At 32.5% G+C, this 12,422-nt stretch overlaps 1 protein-coding gene across 1 annotated transcript; it reads right to left on the bottom strand.

The window, feature by feature from the left end:
* Positions 1-2,051: 2,051 nt before the first annotated feature.
* Positions 2,052-12,121, bottom strand: LOC129941610 (serine protease gd-like). The gene is made up of 3 exons (XM_056050658.1): positions 11,863-12,121; positions 2,601-2,989; positions 2,052-2,535 (listed from the first exon to the last, which is right to left on the bottom strand). Exons 1-3 carry the CDS (start codon positions 11,962-11,964, stop codon positions 2,112-2,114), a joined length of 915 nt encoding a protein of 304 aa, XP_055906633.1. The 5' UTR covers positions 11,965-12,121; the 3' UTR covers positions 2,052-2,111.
* Positions 12,122-12,422: the final 301 nt, after the last annotated feature.

The raw sequence follows: 12,422 nt of genomic DNA, 5'->3' as shown, positions 1-12,422 counted from the left end.
TCTCGAAATCCGTTAGAGCGAAAAATAAAGTAACAAAAAAAATTCGAGTAGGTAATGTTTAAAAACGGAACGAATAACAAAACTTGGGAGCCTTGTTCTTCCCGGGTTTCTTAAAAAAAAAATAACCGGAATGGGATATTGAGATATGAAACAGTCCCGGGAAATGCGGGATAGTTCCGGGAAATACGGGATGGATGGTAAGCGTAATTATAGTACGTATATAGTGTCGTAAGTAAAAAAAAACTGTGTTTTGGCTATATAACTTGTTACATGGATTGCTGCCTCCATCATCGCATTAGTTCAAAGGCAAGTTCAAGAAATTTACAATCGAGGACTCCAGGCAATCATTAACCACTAAAGTTGAAAATGCAAGCCACATTCAACAGGTCCTTAAAAAAACAAGAAGAATGTGCAAAATCCGGCACGAAACTTCAACCCGTTATATTTGTTATTGGTGAGAAATTTAAATACAAAAATTTTGTCGTTTCCTTGGACAACATTAAATTTAAATTGGATACGTACTTGAATTGTGTTATTTTTTATTTAAAGCTTGCAAACGTTTTAAATATTAAATACCCTACTCAATGTTTTTCAGTATGGGTTTTTATTGAATCTTTTTTTTTTAATATTCACGATGGCAAACAAATTCCTTCTGTTTCAACAATGATTAACGATATCAATATATGTATATATATGTATAAATATTTAAAAATAAATAAATGTAAAATATACTGTAATAAAATTAAATACAAATTTTATTTTTATTTAAAAATAACTTTTTTTCAGCTGACCTAGAAAATACCTTTGGAAATATGTAAAACTTACTTTAGGAAATAGGTACAATTTACCTTAGAAAAAAGGTAAAATTTGCCTTATGAAATAGGTAAAATTTACCTTAGGGAATAGGTAAAATTTGCCTCAGGAAACAGGTAAAATTTTACCTTACGAAATAGGTAAAACTATTTTAGGAAATAGGTAAATTTTACCTTAGGAAATAAATAAAATTTGCCTTAGCAAATAGATAAAATTTGCCCAAGGAATAAAGTGAGCCATGTTAGGAAATAGGTAAAATCTACCTATTTGCTAAGTAAAACTTCGGAGGGGAAATTTTTAAATCACCTTAGGGAATAGGTAAAATAGGTAAGGTTTATGTTAGGGATAAGGTAAATCTGAAGATTTTCAAATCACCTTAGGAAAATAGGCTATCGTAGCCTATTCCCAAGCTAGCTCAAAACTGCCTTATGCCTAACGTGAAATCTTCCCCCGAAATAGGTTAATTTTACGCCGACTTTTCTCTGGGTGCAATCATTTGCAAACTTTGGTTTGTTGTTCAAAAAGTCACTCTTCTAACAAGAATGCTTAATTAAAGAATGGATTGGAACGTTAAAATCAAGATTAAAAGACTTGTACTCTGATAAAGGACTGCTTAAAATTTTACATTTTAGTTATGTTGAAGCTTTGGATTTTATAAGTCTGGATATTCTTCCATTGGATGCTTGGAATGTTTTCAGAAAATGTTTTACAAACCCTTGTTTCTGGCCTTCGTCATTAATATTATAATATAAGCAGCTTCTATTCCTTCTAGAATTTTAAGCATTTTTGTAAGTCTTTGCATTGGAAAAAATGTCAATCAGTGATAATGCAAATGAATTCTGAAGATCAAAAGAAGCTATTTCATAAAATTTGTTGATATAATTTTATAGTGACGTAAACGTGTTTTATTTCAATTTTTTCTAGTGTAGATTTGGCGTAATGGGTTGCACCATTTCTGGTCGAAGAAATGTTCCGTGCAGAAACGATGTTTTAGCATTTTGACCATTCTGACTTAAGAACTGCAAGTAAATAAAATAAACCCGGCTCCCAATAGTGTCTTGCACAAATCTTTTCTAATAGAGAGTTCTTACAAAAATGATTAACCTGGTACCTGTATGATTGGAATTATATAAAGTCAGAAATCTGTATAACCAGCGTTAAAGTTGACAGTTATAAACTATCTTATATACCTACGAAAACTTTACTTCTTGACATTTAGAACGATAACAGCACTGATTAGTTTTAAAAGAAAATACACATCTTTACACCATTCTTTGTCAATTTATTCAAGTATAGTTTCACAAAGTATTTAATCGAATCCATTTATCCAAAGAAACAGTATCCGTGAAAATGGCATTCTTATTAGGATAACAACCATCATCATTTGGGCTACCCACTATGCTTATTACTATAGCTCTCAGCATCCATGTAGTTCCCTTCTTTATCATTAATCCAGCTCCACTATCTCCGATACACATTCCATCACTATCCTCTTCAGGTTTGGCACATAAAGTTGTATTTGAAAGCAAAAGACTCACTAAGTTATTCGATCTTATGCAAGTTGATTCTGAGAGAACGGTTACATTGATCAATTTGGGAATTGATTTTATACTGCCTTTTCCGTTTGGGCCCCAGCTAATGACAGCTCCAGATACATCTTTAATTTTATCGACATCAGTAGGCCCCTGCCACATACAAATTGGATTGACCGAATCTTTAGGGCTAAATTAAATTTAAATATACTTTTATATTTTTATATACATGATGTGTGATGTGTAAATACTTACGGTATACTTTGTTTAAGGTGTAGAACGGCCAAATCTGCGACAGAGCTTTGTTCTATCATAAATTCTGGATGTAGTATGATTTTTTCAACATCAATATTGGTAGCATCCGACCAATCTTTAAGGTTGTTCCAATTCATTGATATAACAATTTCCTTCGATTCAATATTTCCAACGCAATGGGCAGCAGCTATAACCGTCTTCGAAGAAATAAGATTTCCTAAACATAGATATTTTAAGTCGCCAACATCTTTCATTAAAATCGCAACTATCCACGGGAATCTTGACCAGCCTGTGGTCTTCTCATTTTCTTGTCCACAAATCGTGTTCGAGTTTTCCAATGTTTTAGTACCTGTTGATCGCTTTACAGGATTTAATACTTCTGAATTATCCTGAAAATAAAAAAAAGTAAGAAAATGGTAAGTAGAACTCCAACAATATATCAATTCACGCGTTTTTAGTATCCGTGACGTGATGGTAGGTGCGTAGGATTTTCATGTCAAACAACAACAAGCCAAGAAGACGAATTCGAATGTGGAGGAAAACATTGTTTGTGTACAATTTTCTTCGCTAGCCATAAAGGAGAAAATCATGCAGAAAAAAAAACTGAGAAGATGAAATTGAATGCAGCTTTTGTTTGCTTTGGTTCAAAAATTCAAGAATAATGCTGAGAAAGGTTGATAATGGTGAGATAATTATTATAAGATCTTTTGAAGACTTAAATAATATACAAGCTAGTTACTTACGTTAAATTCATTAAATAATTTTGATCTTATTAATAATAATCTCACCACATCAACTATTCATAATAAATTTGATTGTATTTTTAATTTTGATTCTATTAACCAAAAATCTATTTACGCTGTACATCAAAATATACGTAGTTTGCGAAGTAATTTTGATTTGCTAACTTGTAACCTTGAAGCCTTTGAAAAAAAAACCTGATTTTATATTTGTTTCGGAGATCTGGATATTTTCTTATGAAATTAAAGATTTTAGTTTACCAAATTATAATTTTTTAGCCAATACAAATGATTCGTATGCTGCTGGTGGAGTTGGAGTATATGTGCGTGATTCGTATGAATGTGAGCTTAAGACTTATAGTTTGACAAGTGCAGATATTATGAAAATTACTGTTTTTATTTGTTATGAAATGTTTAGTTTTATTTGCATTTATAGACTTCACTGTAAAACTATACAAGTGTTTATTGAAGAATTTTCTGTTTTTTTAAAAAGCGAGCGAGCAGCTAACCTAATAATATTAGGTGACTTTAATTTTGACCTACTTACTTACAACCCCAACCTAGATGCATATAATATAGCCAATTAATTGGCTTACAACTTTCATGTGGGTGCGGTGGCGTAGTGCGTAGTGCACTAGCTCCTCACACGCTAGATCGCTTGTTCAAGCCCAGCTCGGGCAAAAGTTCTTCAAAAAAAAAAAAAAAAAAAAAATTAAATTGAACAAAAAGCGATTAAGCACCACTAAAGGAGTCTGATGATCGGGTTGGCCCCCGTGAAATAGCTATAACTCCAGCCTATGAACTTGGTGGTAGCACACACAAGTTGTTGTTGTTTCATTCTTATATTCAGAAAAGAAAATAGTCAGTCTAATTCTATGACAGTTGAATATGGAGACACATGTATTTCAAATCCAAAAGAAATTGCAAATTTATTCAACAATTATTTTACTAATGTTGGTAAAACTTCTTTTCCTCGTGATATCACAAACTCTTGTGAATGTTGTAATAGCTTCAGCTCTTCAAATGTGGCACATAGTGAAAATAGTTTCGTCTTCGAAACAATAAATGGCCTTGAAGTACTGAAAACTATAAATACGCTGAATAAATCAACTTCAGTTGGCTTTGATGGCGTTTCTAATACATTGCTAAAAAAACTGCTTTATATTTAGTGGATGTTTTGACGCATATTTTTAATAAAAGTGTTTTTTCAGGTGTCTTCCCAAATGACTTAAAATATGCTTGTGTTATACCCATTTTCAAAAAAGGGAGCAAAAAGGATGTAAAGAACTACAGACCTATTTCATTATTACCATCAATTTCAAAAATTTTTGAAAAAATTATAAAAAGTAGAATCTTACGATATCTCACAAGCAAGAATTACTTTAGCCCCTCACAATTTGGATTTAGATCGGGAATGTCAACAGAAGATGCTGTTCAATACAACAAGGAGTGGACAAAAAAATGAAATGTGCTGCGCTTTTTGTTGACATTACAAAAGCCTTTGATATGGTCAGTCACCCTATCCTTTTGAAAAAATTGCATGATATTGGTTTCCGAGGATTCATCTACAATTGGTTTGAATCCTACCTGTGTAAAAGGTCTCAGATAGTCAAAGTAGGTAATGTTCTAAGTGATTCCATGGATATTAACTTAGGTGTCCCACAAGGGTCAGTTCTTGGGCCCATTCTTTTCTTGGTTTATATAAATTCCATCTTCAACCTGCCATTTTTAGGGAAAGTTAACGTATTTTCTGATGATATAGCAATTGGATACAATTCACTTAGTCCATTAAATTTGGTTTCGGATATAAACCATGATGTACATTTATTAAGGCTATGGTTTGCGGACCATAAACTTTTAGTCAGTAACAAATCCAAACTTATGATGTTCACCAATGGACTAAATGACATAAAATTATTGTTCCATGCTCCGTCTTGTTCTAGTTTTAAACTCTTCAATAGCAAATGTCTAGTATCTCATTTAATAAATACCTTTAATTTGGAGCAAACTGCTGCAGTACATGCTTCAATATAGAAATAGTGAGAGATTTTAAGTATTTAGGTGTCAAAATTGACCAACATTTAAAATGGACTGAGCACATTATGGATTTAAAGCAATATCTTCTTTCAACCGTAAGATGCTTTTATCGGTTAAAAAAATATTGTTCATTCTCCACGTTAAAAAAGGTTTACTATGGTATTTTCCACTCGAAGTTACAATATGGTATCAGTTGTTGGGGAGGTGCATACCTAAACAAAATCCAACTATTAACAGTTCTTCAAAAAAGTGTCCTAAGAAAAATATGCAACGCTGCCCGCCTCACTCACTCTGTAGATTTATTTAGGCAAACAGGTATTCTACCTGTTTCGACGCCATTGGGGCAGTGGACTGTATAAATAAACCCGAAACAAGAATAAATAAAAACACAATCATTTAACGTGGAAAAAGGCAATGCCCAAAAAACCACGATCTTTCCTTTATTCAATTAAATTAAAACCTAAAACGAAACCGTTCCCTCTCGTTAGCCCGACTCGGTCGAGTTCTTTCGTGCAACTGACTAAATAAAAGCCTTTTGCTTACTCGCAGGAAAGCAAAAGCATCTCTCATCGAACCTGAAAGCTCTATTCTCTTTCAGTTCGATACACTACCAGTAAGACACTTGTTTTATTTTAAGGTTTTGAAAATATTTTTTATGAGGAGTGGTTATTTGGAAAGCCCTATGAGTAATCCATATAATATGAGAAATTCTAACTCGGTACGATTAAACATTTTTCGAACTACACTTTTTAGGAATTCTTACACTATTGTGTCTCGCAAATTATACAATAGTCTACCAGCTGAATTACGAAGCATTAGAAACCGTCCACAGTTCCTAAAATCAGTTAAATTATGGCTTCTTAATTTCGATACTTATAACATTGAATCTTTGTTAAACTACGTCATTTGATAATATTTATTCCCTTTGTTTATTTACGTATATAATAATTAAAATTTTGTTTATGCAGTTCAAATCAATCATAGTGATCATTTCATAAAAAACTTTTTTCTCTATTTCTGTTCTTTAATCATATTCGTTATTTATAATCTGTCCACCCCACAATATAAAAATTTGTAAATGTGGCATTAATTCAATTTTAACTTAAAATTCAAATGCTACAACCTATTCCCTCTAATTAAGTGTACAAAATACATATATTATTAAATTAGAAATAAGATATCTAAAAATTGTTAGGAGAATATGATATTAATAAATAAATAAAAAATAAATAAAAATGAGTGTTTTAATCAACTTAGAAAATTCACTCATGTCATTCTTTGTAAAAAAACTTTTGCAGCAGTTTCATTTCTCTGAAAGTTTCGCTTAGCTTGTGATAGTTTTGTACCTATTTCGTGCGGTGTTCCTCAAGGGTTGATATTGGGTCCTCTACTGTTTCTTAATTATTTAAATGAACTTCCAAGTTAGATCAAACTGATTCTGTCATCTGTGTGCCAAAGACTTACAACTTTACATTCGGTTATCAATGAAGACGTTGACAACATTTCAAGCTGGTTTTACTTAAATGGTCTTTTGTCGAACCCTAAAAAATCAAAATACGTAGTGATTTCTAAAAAGATTCTTGATCTCTCATACTTTTCCTTGATTTTGTTAAGTAATGCCCCAATAGAATACGTAGAAACTGGTAAAAATCTCGGCGATAACTTTAACCGCTCTGGCTCTCAAACATGGGAAAACCACATCAATGGCATTAAATATAGGCAAAGTTAATGGTGCCTTACGTATTTTGCTTGCCAAGGCTTTGTTAATAACAATTTAAATATATTATAATTAATTATAAGATAGTGGCGCAAAATTTTAAACGATTTAGTAAATTGTTAAATCGATTTTTAGAAATTTACTAAGCTAAAAAAGTGATTTGGAAAATTTTGAAGGATTTTAACCAAAAATTTAGCTTAGGTTAAAAACACGGAATGTTTATTTTAACTTTGAACAATTTGTTTAATCCATATGACAACTGTACAATTATTCTTTAAGAACAATGGATGGAACGGTCCAGTCAACAGTTGGGAATTCCAGTTAAAAGTTTCGTTTACGCGTATTTGTTTTGTTAATACTGCACGAACTGTCACTGCTTAGACATGTTTAGAACACCATTTTTTAATAAAAGCTATTTAGTAATTTACTAGTTATCAAAATTTATATTAAAAAAATTGCTATTAGTTTTGAATGTCTTCATATTGCAATGTTAAAACTAACAATAATTTACAAACTTTGAAAATTTTATCATAAAATATTACAGGTCTCAGAAGTAAGCTTGCACAACCTGATTTCTTTAACTTTATTCAAGATTTTGATGTTCTAATTTTATTAGAGACTTTCTTAGAGGAAAAATACGAAAATGATTGCATAAAATATTTCAAAAATTTCAAAATAATGTGTTCATCTGCAACTAGAACAAACGTCCACGGTAGAGCTAGTGGAGGAATTTTATGTGGTGTCAAAAAAACTATAAACAGCAATTTTGTCAAACTTATTTGTTTAGAAAATAGAATTATTTTTCATATTTTTAATGATAATTTAAAATACTCAGTAATTCCGGTGTACTTGAACTGTAATAACTGGCAGAGTGACTTCGACTGCTTAATTGATTACGTGAATAACAATAATCTGGAGAACATCATGATCATTGGAGATCTGAACGCACGTATTGGGAGATATCAGAATCCTTCAAATTATGAATAACTGTCGCTAAACTTACTAAATGTTACTAGAAACTCCAAAGATGAACAGTTTAATAGGAACGGACGACTTCTTACCGAATTCTTTGAAAACTTTGGACTTTTTGTACTGAATGGTGCGATTACAGGCGACGAATATGGAGAGTTTACCTTTATCAGCGGGCAAGGACAGTCAGTGATCGATATTTGCGCAGTATCAACCGGGTGGCTAAATACAACCCCAAACTTCAAAGTCGGCATAGCGAACTTCTCTGCACACCTTCCAATAGAAGTCAACGTTAAATTCTTTAATGTAGCTAGCCAAAGCATCTCAAATAATTTCCAAAAGTTAAGGTGGAAAGAAAACAGTGCTACCGTTTGTAAATTTCCTGGATCGTTACTTTAGCTTTCTCCCTCCCCATGCCACAACCGGAGTAGAACATTTAGATGAACGAATAACAAGTGTAATTCATATCTCAGCGCCATTAGCCAGTACCAATAACAACTCTAACTCTTTTACTCCTAAAAACGTATATGGTTTGATAATGATTGCAAACTATCATTTGTGTATCTCAAACTATTTCGATCCACAAATGCATTGTTCTTTAAAAGTATTTACCTTCACGTAAATAAGGAGTACAAGACTTTATGCGCAGCAAAAAGAAGAGATTACAATACTAGTCTGGCGAAGAAACTGGTAGATTGTAAAAACTCAAAAGTTTTCTGGGATAATATTCGTGAGCTAGGAGGACGTTGTCGACATTCGGTGAATACTCTCGCAGTTGAGACACTAGCGACTCATTTTAAAACGCTTTTGTCGGCTGACGTGAATCTCCATACCTTCTCTTATGCTCTCCCCAACTTTATAGTCGATGAACTGGATGGTCCAATACTGTTACGTGAATTGGAATCAAAAAAATCAAAAATCAAATGGGGTGGCGCAACAGTCCGTTGTGAACCAGGGCCTAGTGACTTACAACTCTCAACGATTCCTGTGTGCGAGTACTGTTGTCAGGAATGGAATTGGAATCAACTTTACAAAAAATGAAAAATAATAAAGCACCTGGTTTCGATGGAATTCCAGTAGAATTTTACAAAAATGGTACTGAGCAATTGAAAAATTATCTTCTTCTATACTTCAACCGATTTATAATGAGTCTCATGTTCCAAATAATCTAAACAAAGCAGTTATTTTTGCAATTTATAAGAGTGGAGATGTGAACCAGCCAGAGAACTATAGAGGCATATCTATTCTTAGCTCATTAAGGAAGATCTTCACTTTAATACTCTACGAACGGCTGACCAATTGGGTTGAGGACAAAAACCTTCTCAGTATGTTTCAAGCCGGTTTTCGAGCGGGTTACTCAACACTGGACCATATATTTGCGTTAACAAATATTGCCAAGAAATGTATTGATAAAAATAAAAAATTATACGCTTGTTTCGTTGACTTCAAAGCTGCATTTGACAAGGTGAATAGACAAGCATTGTTGTACAAGCTCTCAATGCTTGGAATCTCTCGGAAATTCTTGCAGCTATACTTCAATTTCCTTATCTCGTCGACTGCTTCGGTATGGGATGGATCGCATCTATCAGATTGGTTTGAAACGACAACAGGTGTCCCACAAGGCTGCATTCTAAGCCCAATCCTCTTCGCTTTATTTATTGATGATATTTCCGATGTTCTTCCAGGAGGAATATCTTTTGCCGACATACAAGTAAAAGTCTTACTCTATGCTGATGACCTAGTATTGCTGGCTGAAAACCCTTTCACTCTACAGCTGCAAATAAACAGGTTAAATACATTCTGCGAGAAATGGGGGTTAGCTATCAATACTAGCAAAACTAAGGTGATGATTTTTGAGACTCGTCAAAGAAGAAGGCTTCCCGAAGAGAATTGGCAACTTAATAATATTGCTATTGAAGTGGTGCAGGAATTTAAGTATCTGGGAGTTTTAATCACACTCAACCTTAACTTCGCAAAGCATGTTAAGGATAAAAGTAATGAGGCTAAATTAGCTTTGAGCATAATGTGGCCCAAGTTCTTTGCGAACCAAGAAATTGATCTGTTGTCAAAATACCGTGTGTTTCGCGCGACTGTGAATACATGCATGTGCTATGGTACCCCGGTTTTCGGACATACTTATATAGAGGCGTTCGAAGCAGTACAAAGATATTTCTTCAAGCGCTTATTTAGATTGCCAAATTCAACGCCAAATTATGCCATCTACGTTGAATCAGGATTATCGCCTCTTTACATTGAAAATCTAAAATCAAACTCCGGCTATTTAATAAGAGTTATGAGAAGAAGCGGAAGAAGTCTTCATAAATCAATCATGGTAAGATTGTTGCAAACGAGGGCTTCACCATTCAAGGATTGGAACGAGTTAGCCCTAGCCCACGGAACTAATCTAAGTGAAACAAACGTTGATGAATGGCCGGGGCTTTTTGCTAATGTCATCGCTAAAATAGATGAAAAAATTTACACCCAGCATCTATCTAGAGCAAATGAAACTACATGTATAAGAACCTCAATCACCAGTTACCCTCGGAAGCGAATTATTTCTGTACTGAATTTTCGGCCGAAGCTATAAGCTACATATTCAGAGCTCGTGTCGAATTGTTAAACTTAAACTTTATGCCCCACCGAGCTGACTTGTCACAAATTTGCGAGCTTTGCAACAGACGAGAGAATGAAGATACAATCCATTTTATTGCAATCTGTCCAATGCTGCAGGAAATCCGACGATTGTATTTCGAATCAAGTCATCTCAACCTAAACCGACTCTATGAAATACTCAATGGAGCGATAGGATGGTCTACCCTCTATAAGTACTGCAAACACGCCTTAGCATATCGCAATAGTTATGTAACTTAAAACAACAGTTGTTGCAGTTCAAGCACCAACATTTTTGTTGATATCTTTTGTGTTTCAAATCACTTTAAAATTGAAAACGTATAAATATATTTGTGTTTCAAATCATATTAAAATTGTTAAATTTCTCAATTGAATTGTGTAAATCTAATTTTAGTTACTTTATGTTTTTTGAATTTGTATACTATAAAAAAAAAAAAAAAGCTTGTTACTTTTATTTATTTTATTTCATTTTTATTCTTTATAACACTAAATGAAATGTCATAACAGGCAGACGGCAGAATAAGCCATGTCATTATTCTTAAGAAAAGAAATATTGTTAATCAAAAATTTTTGTTAATAAAGAAGTTATCTATCTATCTATCTATTGCAATGAGTAGGAAATATTGAGCCGAGAAAAAAAAATCTTCCAAAAAAATCACCCATAAAAGAATTACTGTACTTGACAGTACGTCCGATCTTCGGGTTTTACGATTGATTTGTTTGAGGAAAAAATACAAAACAATAAGAAAATTAAGACAAGGTTCGCCTTCCATTTAAATGACTCTCTTTTGAATGATTTCCAATAGGCTCAAGTGGGTTTTTACTTCTTCTTGTTTCTTATTTTTTAAATGTCCACGGGTTCTTAGAAATCTCTCTAAAATGTATTATTTATTTTCACTCTTTCAATTTATTATGCAAAGGGAATATACAAACTTAAAGTTTCACGAAACAAACAATTTGTTGGAGAGAATAGAATTGTATTACAATTATTTCCCACAATCCACAAAAATCAGAATTAAACTAGTTTTATAAGAAGTTATAATAAAATTATCATGCTGAGAGATTATTAATTATTCAACGTGTAAAAAGTTCACTTAAGTATGCCTACATTTTTAAAGATATTAAGATAATAACAAACCAATTAAACAAAGCTTTCACTAATTCTTACCAAATATGATGATAATTCAACTGCTACTGCATTCTCTCCATAAATACAAACTATTATCACAAATATCACTGTCGCCGCAAAATTTAACGAATACAAAACCATTGTTTAATGTTTAGATAAATTTATTATGTTGTAATATATTATTATATTTTTTGTTGTTGTTAGATCTTAACAAGTCGCAGATTATTCTATTACTAACTTTAGACGGGCTTAGTTCGTTGGGGAATGTTTCAACCCTCAATAAAGCTGTTTAGTTGCATTTGACGTCTTATATTCGATTAGAAATGTTTCTTATAAAAATTACAATTTTAAATGAAGAACAACTTTTGACTTGTTAGTTGGAGAGAAAAAATGTGTATAAGTTTTATTAAATTATACTCTTTTATTATTATACATTAAGGAGATGGCGGCACTCAAATATTTTTTAACAGAATCAAATAAAAAGCCTTATTCATTATACTCGTAATTATATTTTTTCACAGTCACTTTGACAATTTATTTATTCTCTTTACTTTACTTACAAGAAAAAGTCTTGATTCTGATCAACTTTGGTTTTACCT

The sequence above is a fragment of the Eupeodes corollae genome, chromosome 1 (assembly GCF_945859685.1).
Source record: "Eupeodes corollae chromosome 1, idEupCoro1.1, whole genome shotgun sequence".
NCBI classification, from domain to species: Eukaryota; Metazoa; Arthropoda; class Insecta; order Diptera; family Syrphidae; genus Eupeodes; species Eupeodes corollae.
Note: the sequence above shows the minus strand (reverse complement) of the source record. Positions and strands in the feature narration are given on the sequence as shown.